The following is an 18,692-nucleotide window of genomic DNA, read 5'->3' as shown; positions in this document are numbered from 1 at the left end:
TTCCACACTCTCACTCAGCAGTCTTCATCAGTTCCAGTGGAGGACTTCCAATCCATGGAAGCATTCTTCCCATGGCTTTTGTCATAAGTAAAGCAAGCGAGAGGCTAATGATTTTGAGAAATTAGCACAGAATATTTTAGATAAAAAAGTGTTAACTTGTAACAAGAAGATTGCTTTCAGTGTGGGTATAAACATATATTATTGATGGGCAAAAATTAAGCTGAATTGAATGTTTGCACCATAAAGAAACTAATTCTTATTTTGTTTAGACAGGCAACATGTCATGTAAGACTTCCAGTGAATTAAAGCTTTTTTATATAATCTTTTATCTTTGCAATCATACTATGATGTTAACAATGCACGTGAGCCCAAGTAGCCTAAATGCATATGTAATCAGATTCCAAGATGTTTTGATTCATTATTTCCGTTCCAAATTTCCCAACAAGCAAAACGAAGAAATTTTATCATCATGTATGAACTGCTAGTTGTGAAAGTATTAAATTGCACAATATGATTTTGTTTTCTATGGAGCACATATGCCAGCATTGGTTGTCTTTGTTGAAAAAGCCTGTTTCTGCTCTGTATGCCCTAAGTAATATAATCTGTGACATCTTCAGAACGTGTACTTCAGTGCTGCAGTTGTTTCACAGATATTATCTGAGCAACTGAAAAGAATGTAATTAGATCTAGTCACGTCTCCTAACAGCCATTTCTATAGCTCAGTGCATTTTTTTCTTCTGATTACACTTCTGTGAGCTACTATGGACATGTTTCTATGTGTAAAGAAGCTACACACAAGTGTGACTTGTTATTGTGGTATTATTTGTAATAATAACTGAGCACTGTTCTGTCACCTGTTAAATAAATAAATTTGAAAAATTGAACAAAATCCAAATTAGACAGAGCCTCTTCTAAGGTTGCCCACCTTGAAGAAGTTGTTCTCCTCCCTCTGGAAAGACCTCAGTGGACCTCTCTCCCACTACAACCCATTGATGATCTCCTCCACCCTGAAGCTCTTTGACCACATACTGAGACAAACCCATAACTACAGCCACATCTCCTATCTCAGTACCTGCCTACAGAGTCCGCTCATACCCCATGGACTCCAAAGAACATTCAGGCATCCCAATTTGGACCAAACTGCGACAACCATTATCTACAATGCATCCAGAACCTCCAGAAATGGTTTTCTCTGCAGATCCTCAGCTCCATGTTCGCAGCCATGCATCAACATCTCCTTGCACTACATTCAGCTCTACCACAGCTCAGAGCCTCTCTTTCCCAGACCTGCAAGGGACCTTGACTGTTTTTCATTCTACGCAGGATCCACACCCTTAACCAACATGTTTTCTCTGCCCTATCCGACATCAAACTTGCTTGTGCTGACCTCCAAACACAGACCTCCTCCATCACACTAGACTCTAACCCTATCCACGACCTCATTCTGAATTTATCTGGCGCCATTAACCATGCACTCACCTCAGCCACTCCTGCTGACGCCATCGACCACGCCACATCCGCTACCGACGTCAACTACATCACTTCCGCCACTGCCGACTACGTCACTGCCGTCGCTGATGATGTCACTACTGGTGCCAACGACCTCACTTCCGCTGCTGCCGATGTCACGTCCGCTGCCGATGCTACATCCGCTGCCGATGCCGACAACATCACTTCTGCTGCTGACGTCACTGCCATCGACAACACCGCTTCCAACGTCAACAACGCTGCTCCTGCCACCGCCATCAGCAACACCCTTCTGCCGCCAATGTCAACATATCATTTCTGCTTCCACCTGCTGTTATCATCCCCATACACACGCCCACTCCCGACATAGTGTGTTTTCCACACCATCTCCCAGCTCCAGCTCTAGATCCAACACCAGCCCTAAGCCCACCATCCCCCCAGACCTCCCCCTCACTGAGGACAAACGGTCAGTCCTCAGCAAAGGACTCACGTTCATTCACCTGTGCCCACACATCAATAAATTCCATACATGTCTGGATGTTGAACGCTTTTTCTGCTGCCTCTGCTTCCGCGCAGATTTCTTTGACCGGGAATCTAACCCATTCTCTGCAGACCCCATCTCCCACCTCTAACAAACCTCATCCCCCTGGGAACAACTCCATGGCCTCCTACCCTCCCTTGACCTCTTCATTTCTAACTGCCATCATGATATCAATCACCTCAACTTCTCCACCCCTCTCACTTACTCCGACCTCTCCCCCACGAAATGCGCAGCCCTCTGCTCCAACCCCAACCTCACCATCAAACCTGCGGAGAAGATGGGGGTGGGGGGCAGCGTTTTAGTGGTATGGCGTACTACATTGCCAAGGCCAGGCCCCAACTCTCTGACACCTCCTCCTACCGTCCCCTCAATTATGACCCCACCAATGATCACCAAAGACCTCCTACGCACAGCCTCCAGCCTCATCGTTCCCCAACCCCGCACTACCTGTTTCTATCTCCTTCCCAAAATCCACAAACCTGACTGCCCCGGCTGACCCATTGTCTCTGCCTGCTCCTGCCCCACTGAACTCATCTCTGCCTACCTTGACTCTGTCTTTCACCCCCCGATCCAGGAACTCCCCACCTACATTCGGGACACTACCCATGCCCTCCACCTCCTCCAAGATTTCCAATTCCCTGGCCCCCAAAACCTCATCTTCACCATGGATATCCGGTCCCTGTACACTTGTATCCTCCACGCAAATGGCCTAAAAGCCATCAGCTTCTTCTCCTCTCCCGTAGGCCCAACCAGTCCCCCTCCACCGACACCCTCATCTGCCTAACAGAACTTGTCCTTACCCTTAACAGCTTGTCCTTTAACTCCTCCCACTTCCTGCAAACTAAACGGGTAGCTCAAAGTTTTGGCAAAGGTGTGTAGCTTAGGTTGTGGGTGAGGCTGTTGACTTGCTCGCTGAGCTGGCTTGTTCTTGTTCAGATGTTTTGTCACCATGCTAAGTGACATCATCAGTGGAGCCTCCAATGAAGCAGTTAGGCTACTCTGGTAGCCTATGGATACTAAGCCAAACATAGACACACATGGGAATTCCTAGGGGCATGGTTCTGCACCCGTAATGCAATCAACAAACAAATAGAACTACACCCCACATACAAACCCATACAGATCAAAACCAGAAATGACACTACTTACCATAATGGACCAAACAGTATAAATTCCAAGCGGAGTAGAATAACACTGCTTCATCGAGGCTCCACTGATGATGTCAGTGATGACCTAGCATGGTGATGAAATGTCTGAAAGAGAACAAGCCAGCTCGGCTAGCAAGTCAACAACCTAAAGGGGTGGCTATGGGCACCCGTATGTGTTCGAGCTATGCCTGCTTCTTTGTAGGATATGTGGAACTGTCCTATTCCACTGTTACACCGACACCATCCTTCACTGCTTCATTGATGACTGTATCAGTGCTGCCTCATGCTCCCATGAGGACCTTGAATAGTTCATCAACTTTACCAACGTCTTTCACCCTAACCTCAAATTCACCTGGACTATCTCCGATACCTTCTTCCCCTTCCCGGACCTCTCTGTCTCCATCTCTAGCAACCATCTCAACACCGACGTCTGTTTCAAACCCACCAACTCCCATAGCTATCTGGACTACACCTCCTCTCACCCACCGTCCTGCAAGAATGCGATCCCTTACTCCCAATTCCTACGCCTCTGCTGCTTCTGCACCCAAGACGGAGCGTTCCACTCCCGGACATCCTTGATGCCCTCCTATTTCAAGGACCTCAACTTCCCGAAGCCCTTGGGTGATCAAAACTCCCTCAACCACATTGCTTGCATTTTCTGCATCTCTGCCCTCAAACACCCTCCCCCCCATCAAAAATAAAGACAAAGTCCCCCGGTCCTCACATACTACCCCACCAACCTTCACGTCCAGTGTCTCATCCTCCTTCCCCCACCACCAAAGAGATATTTCCCTCCCTGCCACTATCTGCCTTTTGTAGGGAACGCTCACTCCGCGACTCTCTCACATACTTCACACTCCCCACTAACCACATCACACGCAGCACCTTTTCCTGCAACCGCAGGAGGTGTTACACCTGCCCCTACACCTTCCCTCTCACTTCCATCCAAGGCCCAAAACAAACTTTCCATATCTGACAGGGGTTCACCTGTACGTCCTCCAACCTGGTCTACTGTATCCATAGCTCCCGATGTGGACTCCTCTACATCAGTGAGACCAAACGCAGACTTGGGGACTGATTCGTGGGGCATCTGCCCTCTGTACGCTATATGCAACAATACCTTCTGGTCGCTAAACATTTTAACTCTCCCTCCCACTCCCTTGATGGCATGTCTATCCTGGGCCTCCTCTAGTGCCACAATGACACCACACACAAACTGGAGGAGCAACTCCTCGTATTCCGCTCGGGAGCCTACAGCCCAAACATAGAATTCACCAGTTTTAGGCGATAAGCGTAGCAATTGAATTTCTTGCGCAGATGAATAATTTAATCTTCACATTCCACTGGGAAATGTGAAAAACGAATGCAAAAATTTTGCAGATTACTTGGAACCTGATCACTGTTTAAGTTGGTGACTTTGTAAGACAGAAGAAGCAATAATGGAATTGTGGGGATGGAAAATGAATGCTAATCCAGCCAGCGATACACACATCCCACGAAGGAACAATAAAGAGATACACAGTGTGAGGTGTCAATCGGAAGATGATGGCACTGACACTGGTAGAGTTATGAAAATAGTTGACCTCCCTCTTGAAAGTGTAGCCTTGAGAATAATGTCAATTCTTTACAATATCACAGTATTTTATGCAAACATCATCTCCTGCATAAGGTATTTATCTGACGTCTCAGGTTCTTTTGTAAATGATAATAATCCTGGCTTCAAGAGTATGTGCATGCTTGTTTAGGGAAGAATCAAAAGTAAACAGAGGTTATAATTGCCTTTTTATTCCCCTTTAATGTCAAAATGTCATGAGCAATTTTATGCCAGGAATTAAGTTTATTGTTTAATTTCATTGTTACATCAGCAAGTATTTTAGAAATTGTAGTTTTTTTTTTCTAATAGTGCTATAGTCAAGAGGAGAAAGGTTTATAGTCTGTTTCATCTCTCTATAAATGCTGTTCCACAGTTGTCCTGAGTGACTTCTGTGCTTAGTCTTTACTCGCTGCCTCCCTAGTACTGTATTTGATCATTTAGATCACGACTAATAGTGGCTGTGAATTGCTGTGGTCATGCTCAGATATTCATCAGGGCTGTTATTTCAGGCACTGAATAGTTGCCGCACTGAAAAAAACATAACTATCAAGTTTAGGGTTGATTGCTAATCACCACAGTTTGTACTTGCCTAGAGTTAATAAATCACACCTGTGGGTTTTGCATTTGAGCACTGATTAGATACAATTTTCGTGGAACTGTATGTGTGGGCTGCACGCAGCGACATTGACTGAAGAGGTAGATAAGGCTGTACATAGCAAGTTTCAGAATGGCTCAGGAACTGAATGAGGAGATATGCAGACTCTTTGGCATGGCATTGAAGACCTGGTGGAGGAGGCACAGAGGTGGAGGAATGGCTTGCCTGATTTACAGTTGTGTTCCTCTCCTGTTGCTGTTTGTTCTACTCTACCTGGTTTCCTGTACTGCTATTCCTCCTGCAGGTCAGAGGTTATCCCTAGCAAGATGCTGATGACTAAACACTCCCTTTTTCATGGTGACCCCTGCAAGGTCTTTAATGTAATGTACCTTGAGTGTAATAGTCTACAGAATTGCACTTCTCAGAAGCAATGATCAAACAAAACTTGACACAAAGTTGGAAAAAATAGGATACACGACCAAATATTTAATCAAAGAAGTAGATTTAATGAGTATCTATAAGGATAAGTGGAGTGGACATGTTTTGCATGACATCCTGGTGCTTAAGGCATCTGCAGCTGAAGACACAGCTATCTAGAGTGAATGCAACAAAACCCGAAACATAAATAGAATTACATTAAAATAATCTGTTTGTAAGAGAACTGTAGTAAGCATGGCAAGAATAAGACATTAACGCAAAATCTTTTTGGTCCAAATACTCTGCAATGTTCAGAGAAGGTTCATGAGAATGGTCCCAGGAATGAAAAGCTTAACATATGAGGAACGTTTGAGGACTCTGGGTCTATACTCAATGGAGTTTAGAAGGATGAAGGGGTATCTAATTGAAACTTACAGAATACTGAAAGGCCTGGACAGACTGGATGTTAGGAAGATGTTTCAATCGGTAGAGGAGACTAGGACCCGAGAGCACAGTGTTAGAGTAAAGGGAAGACCTTTTAGAACAGAGATAAGGAGAAACTTCTTCAGCTATAGAGTGGTCAATCTATGGAATTCACTGCCGCAGAAGGCTGTGGAGGTCAGGTTGTTGAGTATATTTAAGACAGAGATAGGTAGGTTCTTGATTGTCAAGGGGATCAAGAGTTACGAGGAGAAAGTAGGAGAATGGGGTTGAGAAACTTATCAGCCATGATTGAATGGCGGAGCAGACTTGATGGGCTGAATGGACTAATTTCTGCTCCTATGTCTTATGGTCTTAAGTTATTTCCTAAGTCATTATACTGTGTCAAAAGATTCACAAAAAGTCACATACTTGTGGTATTCATGAAAACTGTATGGAACTGTAGAATATAAATTCCTAAAACACAATTGAAAATCAGAGTACTAATTTAAATTTACTAAGATCAGCAACATTTTAGACAGTATATGACCTTTAAAGTTCTAAAGTATTTTGATTACTTTAATTATTTCGTGGGATGTAAGCTTCACTAGCAAAGTCAGCATTCGTTGCCCATCCCTAAATTGCTGTTGATATGAGTGGCTTGCTCGGGCCATTTCAGTTAAAAACCAACCACCTTGCTTTAACTCAGAAGTCACATATAGGCCAGATTGAATAAGAATGGCAGGTTTCCTTTCCTAAAGAACATTAGTGAACAAGAGATAGTAGGAACTGCAGATGCTGGAGAATCTGAGATAACAAGGTGTAGAGCTGGATGAACACAGCAGGCCAAGCAGCATCAGAGGAGCAGGAAGGCTGACATTTCAGGCCTAGACCCTTCTTCAGAAATGGGGGAGGGGAAGGGGGTTCTGAAATAAATAGGGAGAGAGGGAGAGGCGGATAGAAGATGGATAGAGGAGAAGATAGGTGGAGAGGAGTCAGACAGGTCAAAGAGGCGGGGATGGAGCCAGTAAAGGTGAGTGTAGGTGGGGAGTTAGGGAGGAGATCGGTCAGTCCAGGGAGGACGGACAGGTCAAGGGGGCAGGATGAGGTTAGTAGGTAGGAGAGGGGGGTGGGGCTTGGGGTGGGAGGAGGGGATAGATGGGAGGAAGGACAGGTTAGGGAGGCGGGGACAAGCTGAGCTGGTTTTGGGATGCGGTAGGGGGAGGGGAGATTTTGAAGCTTGTGAAGTCCACATTGATACCATTGGGCTGCAGGGTTCCCAAGCAGAATATGAGTTGCTGTTCCTGCAACCTTCGAGTGGCATCGTTGTGTCACTGCAGGAGGCCCAGGATGGGCATGTCGTCTGAGGAATAGGAGGGGGAGTTGAAATGGTTTGCGATTGGGAGGTGCAGTTGTCTAGTGCGAACCGAGCGTAGGTGTTCTGCAAAGCGGTCCCCAAGCCTCCGCTTGGCTTCCCTGATGTAGAGGAGGCCACAACGGGAACAGCGGATACAGTATACCACATTAGCAGATGTGCAGGTGAACATCTGCTTGATGTGGAAAGTCTTATTGGGGCCTGGGATGGGGGTGAGGGGTGAGGTGTAGGGGCAGGTGTAGCGGTTTCAGGGAAAAGTGGCAGGTGTGGTGGGGCTGGAGGGGAGTGTGAAGTGGACAAGGGAGTCCCGGTGAGAGTGGTCCCTCCGGAAAGCCGATAAGGGTGGGGAGGGGAAAATGTCTTTGGTGGTGGGGTCGGATTGCAGATGGCAGAAGTGTCGGAGGATGATGCGTTGGATCCGGAGGTTGGTGGGGTGGTACGTAAGGACGAGGGGGATTCTGTTTTGGTTGTTATTGCGGGGAGGGGGTGTGAGGGATGAGTTGCGGGAAATGCGGGAGACACGGTCGAGGGCGTTCTCGACCACTGAGGGGGGGAAGTTGCGGTCCTTGAAAAACGAGGACATCTGAGATGTGCGGAAGTGGAATGCCTCATCCTGGGAGCAGATGCGGCGGAGGTGAAGGAATTGGGAATATGGGATGGCATTTTTGCAGGAAGATGGGTGGGATAAGGTGTATTCTAGCTTTCCAGGTGGTTGCCAGAGATGGAAACAGAGAGGTCCAGGAAGGAGAGAGAGGTATCAGGGATGGTCCAGGTGAACTTAAGGTTGGCGTGGAAGGTATTGGTGAAGTGGATGAACTGTTCGAGCTCCTCGTGGGAGCACGAGGCGGCGCCGATACAGTCATCAATGTAACGGAGGAAGAGGTGGGGTTTAGGGCCAGTGTAGGTATGGAAGAGGGATTGTTCCACGTAACCTACAAAGAGGCAAGCTTTAGAATTCCAGATTTATCAACTGAGTATAAACTCCTCTATCTGCCTTGATGACATTGAACTCATGTTCTTAGAAAATTAGTTTTGAACTCTGGATCACTAGTCCAGTGAGTTACCACTACAACACCGCATCCCCAAAATAGTCCACAAAAGAATTATAAAACCAAATTTGACACTAAACTACTTTAAAAGAGGTTTTACCATGGAAGAATAGCAGTGTTCCTCAACATGAGCAGTTTAGCAACAGTTCGTCATTGCTGCCTTTCACATCCTGATGGTTAAGTAAGATTTATTGCCATTTTAGCCTGTGAACAAAGAACAGCTATGCACCTCCACTACAGGAAATTATCAGACAAGAGCCAAGCCTGACATACTTAATTAGGGGCAATTAAGCCCGAAATTTGTCTTATCTGTTCCTGAAATCCAAAGTTATGTCGACATTCATCTGTCTCTCCTATTGACGGTGTCTGCTGCTCACCTCTTTTTCCCTCCCTTCTTACTTGCTACTTCCCGTTCTGACATACTGCTTCTTAAAAGTATATGAATTATACTTTCCAGATTAATAATATACAAGTAAATAGAATTGTTTAATTAAGTCTATGGGCAGCATGGTGGCTCAGCGGTTAGCACTGCTACCTCTCAGTGCCAGGGACATGGATTTGATTTCACCCTCGGGCAACTGTCTCTGTGGAGTCTGCATGTTCGCCTCATGACTGCGTAGGTTTCCTCTGGTTGCTCAAACTTGAAAGGCTCAAAATATTTACAAGGATTTTGCAAGGGTTGGAGGGTTTAAGCTATAGGGAGAGGCTGAATAGGCCGAGGCTATTTTCCCTGGAGCATCGGAGGCTGGGAGATGACTTTATAGAAGTTTATAAAATCATGAGGGGAATGATAGGGTGAATAGTCAAGGTATTTACCTCTAGGTAGGGGAGTCCAAAACTAAAGGGTTTAAGGTGAGAGGGGAAAGATTTAAAAGGAACCAAAGGGGCAACTTTATCATGTGGAGGTTGGTGTGTGTATAGAGTGAGCTGCCAGAGGAGGTGGAGGAGGTTGGTATAATTACAACATTTAAAAGGCATCTGGATGGGTATATGAACAGGAAGGGTTTAGAGGGATGTGGGCCAAGTGTTGGCAAATGGAACTAGATTAATTTAGAATGACTGGTCGGCGTGGACAAGGTAGACCAAAGGGTTTGTTTCTGTGCTGTACATCTCTATGACTCTATGTGCAGGTTATGTGGATTGGCTGTCCTAAATTGCCCGTAGTGTCCAGGGATGTTTAGGTTATGTGGTTTAGCCATGGGAAAAGCAGGGTCACAGGGATAGGGTAGAAGGGTGTGTCTGGGTGGGATGCTCTTCAGAGGGTTGGAGAGGACCTGATGGGGTGATTGGCCTGCTTCTACATTGTAGGGATTCTATGATATCTATGAAGTACTTGGAACATGTATTTGGGGGGCAGTGGTAGTTTCCCTACCTCTGAGTCAGAATGCCCAGATTCATGCCCCGTCTGCTCTCTGAACAGACTGATTTGAAAATATCAACCCTGGAGCACATATAAACAGAAATTTCTGGGACACAACAAATGTAGGTGAGGGAGGAAGCAAACATATATAATGCTGCACTCTGTAAACAAACCTATTATCAGGAAAGGACCTCACTATTTGAGGTAATTCACCACAAACCTCCCTACTCACCACTTCCTGAAACAGTAAGCTAGAGGGTTGGAATGGGGTTTGGTGAGTGGGAAGGAGGCAAGACAGAGAAGCAGTAAGCAGGAGGGCAGTAGCGAGTTCAGGGATAGAAGCAACACATCGAGAGAGGCGGCAAGCTAAAGGCTGGAAGTAGCAAGTAGTTGGTAATTTGAAAGAATAGTCGTTTAATTAGGGTTTCGGGTTTTAAATTAGTAAGGAAAATTTTGGGACAGTTAGGGCCTAAACTCTCCCATGTCCCAGCTCCCAACCCCACAAAGCCTGCCATTACACACCCCCTGTTGTTAGTCACTAACAGCCCCCATTAACAACTATTCACCCTCCCAGCCTGATCGTTAGCAACTCCTTTGTCTGTCCAACTGTCTTTCTCTCTCTTCGGGCTCTATCCTATCGTTTACTCCCTACCCCACCCACCTCCCTATTTTCTGCAAATAAACTGACGTTTTCCCAGCCACCATCAGTTCTGAGGAAGGGTCACCAGACCCAAAACGTTAACTCTGTTTTCTCCTCCACAGATGCTGCCAGACCTGCTGAGCTTTTCCAGCAATTTTGTTTTTGTTACCAATTTACGATCATTAGCCGTCCTCACAGTGTGATGCATTCTGTGTGCTAGAATCTACATACGTAAATTCTTAGGACTTTGCTTTATTTAGATGAAAGGAATTTGTATATGCATTGCACCTTCTTCAAAAGAAGGGGTCACGGAGACAGCCAGACTCTGCTTCATCCCATGGCAGTGCCCTAATCAATCAGAATTTACCTGCATTGTCTGAGAATTAAGGTTGACCAGTAACTATTCTTGCTGCATCTGCATGCCAATTATGGTCCAACCAGCCAGCCCCCTTTTCTAATGCTGTATGAAATGAATGTCTCTTTTTTCAAGTCTGTTTGCATCCTAATCCTGATGAGTGCTGTAGTAATTAGAACATAGAGCTATACAACACAGAAATGGGTCCTTTGGCCCATGAAGTTATGCCAAACGTGACACCAAATTAAACTAATCCATTCTGTCTGCCCTTGGTCCATATCGCTGTATTCCTTGCATATTCACGTGCTTATCAAAAAGTCTCTAAAATGCCCCTATCATATTTGCCTCCACCACCACCCCTGGCAGCGCATTCCACGCTCCTACCACTCTCTGTGTAAAAACCTTGCCCCTCACATCTCCTTTGAACTTTCCCCCTCTCAGCTTAAATGCACGCCCCTAGTTTTAGACATTTCAACTCTGGGAAAAATATTCTGACCGTCAACCCTATCTAATGCATCTCATAATTTTATAGACTTTTACCAAGTCTCCCCTCAGCCTCCACCTCTCCAGAGGAAACAACCTGTGTTTTTCTACCCTCTCCTTGTTGCTCATACCCTCTAATCCAGGCAGCTTCCTGGTAAAGCTCTTCTGCACAGTCTTCAAAGCCTCCACATCCTTCCTTGAATGTGGCGACCAGAACTAAATGCAGTACTCGAAATGTGGCCTAACCAAAGTCTTATAAAGCTGCAACATGACATCCTGACTCTTGTACTCAATTCCCTGTTACAAGATCAGCCAGATAAATTTCATAGAATAAAAATTCCCTGACTGGGGCTGTTAATCTGGTCCAATCAGGGAGCCCTGGCTGACAGATATAAACAGGGGTGTCAGAGGTTCTGTTCACTCTGAGAGCTAGCTCTGAAGAGTCTGGATCAGTGTCAAGGATTCTCTAAGTGTAAATAAAGGGTGATTTGGTGACGGGATACCAACCTCTGGAGTTATTTCAAGTGCAAAACAAAAAAGGTTCAACTTCTAGTCTCCTTTGAGTAATATTTAAGTTCTTCACTTGAAATTACTGTCAAGAGTGTCAAGATTCAGAGTCAGAGGGCTACCATTATGATATCACGTGGACTTGTGCTGCACGACAGATTTCACAAACTTTGCATTATCTTAGTGGTACACCTGCAATTTCAGTTTAATTGACAGCTCCTCATGATCATAGACTCTGAAATGGGACTATGAATACTACTGCTTGTTACTGTAAGGGTTAAGTACTTTAATGAAAGGTTTGAAGTTACAAGGGATCATATAGTCAAAGGGATGTAAATGTCGTGAATGTGTTTTTGTGAATGATTGTTCTTTCCAAAATAAAGTTTTAAAATACTTCAAACTTAGAATCTCAGCATTGATCCTGGGGTCTGCCATGATGAATATGGTAGTTGTAAGGACAAAGAGTTGAGGATGGGAGAGAATTGATTGGCATGAGTTGGAACTAGGTTGGCAAAGTGATTATAAAGGACCATGGGGTGTGAAGAGGCATAGGTTGGCATGAACGATATGAGGGATTATGGAGGGTGTGAGGGACCATGGGGAGTGGGCGGGAGCCATGAGATAGCGTGGGTTGGCATGAATAGGGTATGGGGACTGGCGGGCTGTTTTATGGTTTATTGATCTTTTGAAAAAAATCTTCAAGTCAGTCTGGAAACCTGAGGCAGACCTTCAGCCCAGCTCTCCTCCATACGTGTTTGGGAATTGCCTGGCCTGCCTGCCAGGGAATAGAGGCAATTGGGAACTTCCATGGTACTTCTTGCAGATCAGGTTTGCAGAGCCGGGAACTGTTCAGATTCCACACAGCTGACCCAGAAGCCAGGCCTGTGTCTCTATGAAGTTCACCCTCCAGTTCACAAGAGCCAATCCCTTTCCACATTCACAAAGCCACTTTACTGCTATTTGATTATGTTTGTTGATGTGAAAAAATCCCTCAGCTGTTTTCTTCACTACTCATAACAGCATTAAAGGAAATGCTCAATACACTGAAAGATGTTGCGTTTTTAATACATTCCATCAATTCAAATCATAAATCTCCTTTGGTCCTTCTATTTTGATTATCAAAATAAGACACAAGATTATTGTCTTGGAGTGTTACAATTCAGCTGCTCATCAAATAACTAAACTGCAAGCTATAATGTAAAATGGTAATGTGATTAAAAAATTAAATCGTAAGTTTAACGTCACATTGGTCAATTTAAAATTAAATTGAGTAAATGTGGTCATTTATGAATCAGTGTGTTGTCTTGTCAGTGGCCTGGGTGGTATTTTTCTTCTTTCTTCATATCTATAGCAGCTTTTTAATTAGATATGTCAGATATAGGTTTTTTGTTTGTTTATATTGGCAACACACTACCACATATTACCTGGATGTCAGTGCACATATCCAAATCTGTTCCACACTTGATGGAAAAAAAATAGAGGAAAGATTGGAGACCATTCTGGAGTACATTGAAATAATCTACAGTTAACAAAGGCATATGCAAGGATTTCAGCAGCTGATAATTTAAGGTGTGGCACAGATGGACAATGTTACAAAGTGGAAATGGTTGGTCTTAGTGGTGGCACAAACATGTAGTTCAAAGTTGGAAGCTCGATTCAGAAATCAGATATGGCACCAGGTTTGCAAACACAATGGCTGTCAGGGAGAGGTTTTAGAGAGTCGATTTGGGAACACAGTTTGGAAGGAAGACTGAAGATAATTGATTTGGTCTTTTGGATATTGGAGGAAATTTCTGCTCATCTAGTACAATTCCAGAAATACTCTAATGATTTTTTTTTTTCTGATTGCATCTTCAGGTTGTGTGTGCAGCACAGGCTTCAAGCATTGCAGCTCAATGTTATATCAGGTATGTAAAACCGAGGATACAGGAAGTTATTGTTATAGCTTTGTGTCTGTCCTTTTGAATTTTCAATTATAAAGAAAACACTCCCGTGTCTTATTTTCCATTAATGGCAAAAATGTGATTGAGCTAGCATCATTGGAACTCCAAAAGTACCTGACTAATCTTTGCAGCAGGATATACTTTTTTAACTTTGGAACAGGTTATTAGGATCTGACAAAGTTTGTCTCTAAAGGCAGCTGCCGTTCACTATTAAAAGAGTGGTTATTGGTGGTGTTAGGGGTAGACTGTTTGTAATAGTCCAGAAAAACTATGGGCAGCATTATTACTTTTGATGCTGGCTGGGGTGCTAAAGTGTACAATGGAATTAATAGAGGGAAAAATAATGTTAAACTTGTGTAGAACTTTGTTTAGACCACACTTGGAATAGTGGGACCTGTTCTAGTGACCATATTGTGAAAATGATTGAGAAACACTGGAGAAGATGCAAAACAAAATGAAGTGTTGGATATCATTGCTGAGAGATTTTAGTTTTCAGGAAAGACTGCATATACTCAGGTTCATTTGAGCAGAATAAAGACAGAGGGCAGGCCTGGTAGTGCACTTTAAAAGAGTTTAAATCAATATAGTCATGAATAAATTCAGTGAAGAGTTCAGGAGAAATATCTTTACTCAGAGCATGGTTGGAATATAGAACTGATGACAATATTGAGGAGTTGAGGCAGAGAGTATGGATGCATTTATTGGGAAGCTAGATAACTACGTGAGAAAGAAAATTTAAAGGATATGCTGATTGGTTGGTCATCAAGGCCTATTTAAAATTATATATAACATTTCAGTGAGGCCGAAAGCATACCCTACGGTGCTGCCATATTTTGGCTCCACAATTAGGCACATGAAGTCGTGAGTGGCAGTCTGCCTGCTCTTAGCACAGCACTGCAGCATCATCTCAGTCTCGGAAACTGAGGGCTGTGGTCTGAAGTTCCCAGAGCACTGCTGTTGCGTGGGCATGTTTAATGTACAGTGCAGTTTCATGTTTGTTCATTTTGGAAATTCCCAGCACAGGCCTTCTCCACATTCTTGCACCTGTAGGCCATATGATGTCAGTAGGTGCAGATGTTCAAATAAATCAAGTGCATTCTTCTGGTGGCTTGGCCAGTATCAAGTTATTTAGTTTTGTATTAATAGACTGAGCTACAGATTATTAGAAATGCCTATCAGGAGCATTATCTTAGTGGGCCACTTTCACTTGTGGACTCTTTCTTTTCCTTTGCAATTTCGTTCAGTTATATATGGCAGTTTGGATCATATTTGGTTATTGTGGCTTTATGAAAAAGAAATTTGGGTGCTAGTATTTTTTTGAATTAGTTGTTTACCACACTTAGTAAGATTTAAAGAACTTGCAGTTTTACATGCACTTCAGGATTTGTCATAGCACTTTACAGCCAATTAAGTACTCTTGAAGTGTAATCACTGTAGAAGACACGGCAGCCAATTTTCACACAGAAAGTTGCCACTGACAAGAATAGGATCATTATTAGATGTCCTGTTTGTGTGATAATGATTTCTTTGTAATTTTTTCATAGTACTGCTGCACTAAACCAAATACTTGATAGGGTTCATGAAATTATGTTTATTGTTAAGGATTTTTGTACAAGGTGCAGCAATTGGTGATGTAATGCAGTGCAATTGTGCTCCATCAGTGTTGGGATTTCAATTATTACTTATATATTCAGAACACGGCTGTGTAAAGTGGAGAGTGGTGGTTAATGGGGCAGGAAGAGCCAAAATCTCCACTCCCCTGCCTTCATCCCATGACCAACGCTCCCTCTCATCCCCGCCTCCTTGACCTGACACAATCTGTCCATCGTCTCTCCCACCTATCTGCTCCTCCCACTTCACTGACCAATCCCCACCATTTGCTATCTGCACTCACCTATCACCATTCCCACCTACCTTCACCAGCCCCACCCCTCCTCTCTATTTATTTTTGAGCTCCCTTCCCCCTCCCCCATTTCTGAAGAAAGGTCCTGACCCGAAACATCAACTTTCCTGCTCCTCTGATGCTGTCTGCCCTGCTGTGTTCCTCCAGCTCCACACTGTGTTATCTCTACAAAGGGTGAAAGTTGATTTTAAAAGTGAATTGGCAAGAAATGTTAAAAATGTGCAGCAAAAGCTTCAATGGGTGTATCTAATGTGAATGTAGGACCATTGGAGGATGCAATTTAGGAACTCATAACAGGGAAAGGGGAAATGGGAGATAATTTCAACCAGTATTTTTCATCAACCTTCAACATGGAAGAAACTGTAAACATCTTAAAGATATCAGATAAGCAAGGTGCTAATAGGAGGAGAGGTCTTGTTTGAAAGCCTCTGTCATGATGGACAAAGTATTTGGCAAGTTAATTGGACTGAAGGCAGACAAATCACTCGGAATTGATGGCCTGCATCCAAGGACTTTATAGGAAGTGGCTGTAGAGATGGTGGGGACATTGGTCAAAATATTCCTGAATTCTAACTGCTAATGTGACAACTATGTTCAAGAAGGAAGAAAGCATGAATCTACAGGTCAGTTAGGCTAACATGCATCGTTGGGAAAATTTTAAGAGTTCATTACTACATGCATTTAGAAAGATTCCATGCAGTCAAACAGAGTTGTCATGATTTTGTAGAAAGAAATCATGTTTGACAAATTTGCTGGAATTCTTTGAGGATATAACAAGCAGAGTTGATAAAGGGGAACAGATAGATGTAGTGGATTTGGATTTCCAGCAGGCATTCGAGAAAGTGCTGCATACGAAGTTATTGTACAAGATAAGAGTTCCATGGTATTGGGACAATGCGTCAGCATGGACTGAAGATTGGTTAACACACAGAAGACAGACAGTCAGGATTAATGGGTCTTTTTAAGTTTGGAAAGACACACGTAGAGAGAGCCACAGGATCAATCCTAGGACCTTAATTATTCACTATCCATATTAATGACCTGAAGGAAGGGTCAAATGTGATGTACCCAAATTTGTTGGTGATTTGAAAATAACTGGGAGGGCATTTTGTGATGAGGACATAAGGAACCTACAAGAAGGTATAGAAGAACAGAAAGTATGAGGCCATGCACTTGTGTTGGAAGAATCAAAATGAAAATTATTATTTGAATGGAGAGATTCTTCCAAAAAGTGCAGCACAGAGGGTTGTGGGTATAACTGCTCATGAAACACCAAAAATTAGCATGCAAGTGCAGCAAATGGTTCAGAAGGCAAATGGAATTTTGTTCTTTATTGTCGGGGGTGGGGGTTGGAGTTTAAAGATAGTAATGTCTTGTTGCAACTGTACAGGGTGCAGGCTTGGTCACATTTGGAGTAATATGCACAGTTTTGGTCGACCATATTTAAGAAGGGATTTACTGGCATTGAAAACCATTCAAAAGTGATTAGGCTGCTTCTGATGTGATTGGGTTGATTTATCAAGAACAGCTAAACAGGTTAGGTCTTTATTCATTACAGTTCAGAAGAACCAGGGAGAAGCATATACGCTTATGAAGGGACTTAAAAGGCAGATGTTGAAAAGGTGCTTCCAAGAGTGTGGGAGTCTCACACCAAGGAACATAGTTACAGAATAAGGCACCATTCATTGAAAACTGAGATGCAAAGGAATTTTGTCTCTCAGAAGATAGTAAATATTTGGAATTCTGTATCCCTTAACTTTGTGGAAGTTAGATCACTGAAAATATTTAAAGAGAAGCTAGATTTTCAAAATGCCACAGTGTTGAGTGCTGTGAGGAGCTGGCTCAAAATGAGAGTTGAGGCGATCTGGGACAGGTCAGATATGATTTTATAGAATGGCAGGCTTGAAGGGATGATTGATCTACTCCTAATTCAATTTTGTATATTCTAATATCAGAATTGATGCAGATTTATGAGAATACCCTGGACCATATGTTCTACGTTACTTTGTTTGACATGCGGAAATTGTCCGGTTGTGGGTTGTTCTCAATCTATGAGGCCACTAATAAGAGGAAGTTAATCAGTGGCTTCCCAATGGAGAATTCAAAAGAACTTTAAATTTAAAATGAGAAACATACTACCCCACCAGAGTAATTGAGGCAATTAATATAGATACTTTTAAGAGGAAACTAGAGAAGTACGTGAGAAGCAGTAGAAGGACATCTGGATTTAGATAAACAAGGGTGGAAGGCCCATGTGGAGCATAAAGAATGGCATGAATCTATTAGGCCAAATGGCCTGTTTCTTTGCTGTAAAAACTTTGTAATGTTAGCAGTGTTTCAGGGGTTAGATGTATGTTAGCACAGGAAAAAACATTTTTACCAAATATTTCCTTGATCAGTAAATTTTGTATTTTTTATTATTCTGTATAAATAAATTTGTAATGAGAACTGGATTTTTAATGATACCAAAATAAGTAAGTGAGTTGTGAAGAGAATGTAAAGAAATTGCAAAGGAACATAGATGTTAAGTGGGTGGACAGTTAATTGGCAGATGACATGTAATGTGCGAAGATGCAACATCTGTCAAAAGAAATAGATAAGTAAAACAGAGAGAGACTCTGGAATGTTGAAGTGCAGAACTATCTGGGTGTCATTTTATATGATTCACATAACAATATGATGTTATGGTGCCAATGTTGGACGAGAGTACACAAAGTGAGAAGTCACACAACACCAGGTTATAGTCCAACAGGTTTATTTGAGATCACCTGATGAAGGAGCAGCGCTCCAAGAGCTTGTTGTTTCAAATAAACCTGTTGACTATAACCTGGTGTCAGGTGTCTTCTGACTTTGTCCACAAAAAAATAGCATGCAGCTATAGCAAGTTATTAGGAA

At 43.2% G+C, this 18,692-nt stretch overlaps 1 protein-coding gene across 2 annotated transcripts in view; it reads left to right on the top strand.

Moving 5' to 3' along the window:
- Positions 1–18,692, top strand: part of hemk1 (HemK methyltransferase family member 1) — a 129,614-nt gene that overhangs the window by 60,771 nt on the left and 50,151 nt on the right. For both annotated transcript variants that reach the window (XM_048606630.1, XM_048606629.1), the window contains exon 7: positions 13,809–13,858. In XM_048606630.1, the coding sequence (XP_048462587.1) occupies positions 13,809–13,858 (50 nt within the window). The remainder of the gene's footprint in view (positions 1–13,808; positions 13,859–18,692) is intronic.

This window comes from Rhincodon typus, chromosome 16, assembly GCF_021869965.1.
Source record: "Rhincodon typus isolate 14 chromosome 16, sRhiTyp1.1, whole genome shotgun sequence".
Taxonomy (NCBI): Eukaryota; Metazoa; Chordata; class Chondrichthyes; order Orectolobiformes; family Rhincodontidae; genus Rhincodon; species Rhincodon typus.
Note: the sequence above shows the minus strand (reverse complement) of the source record. Positions and strands in the feature narration are given on the sequence as shown.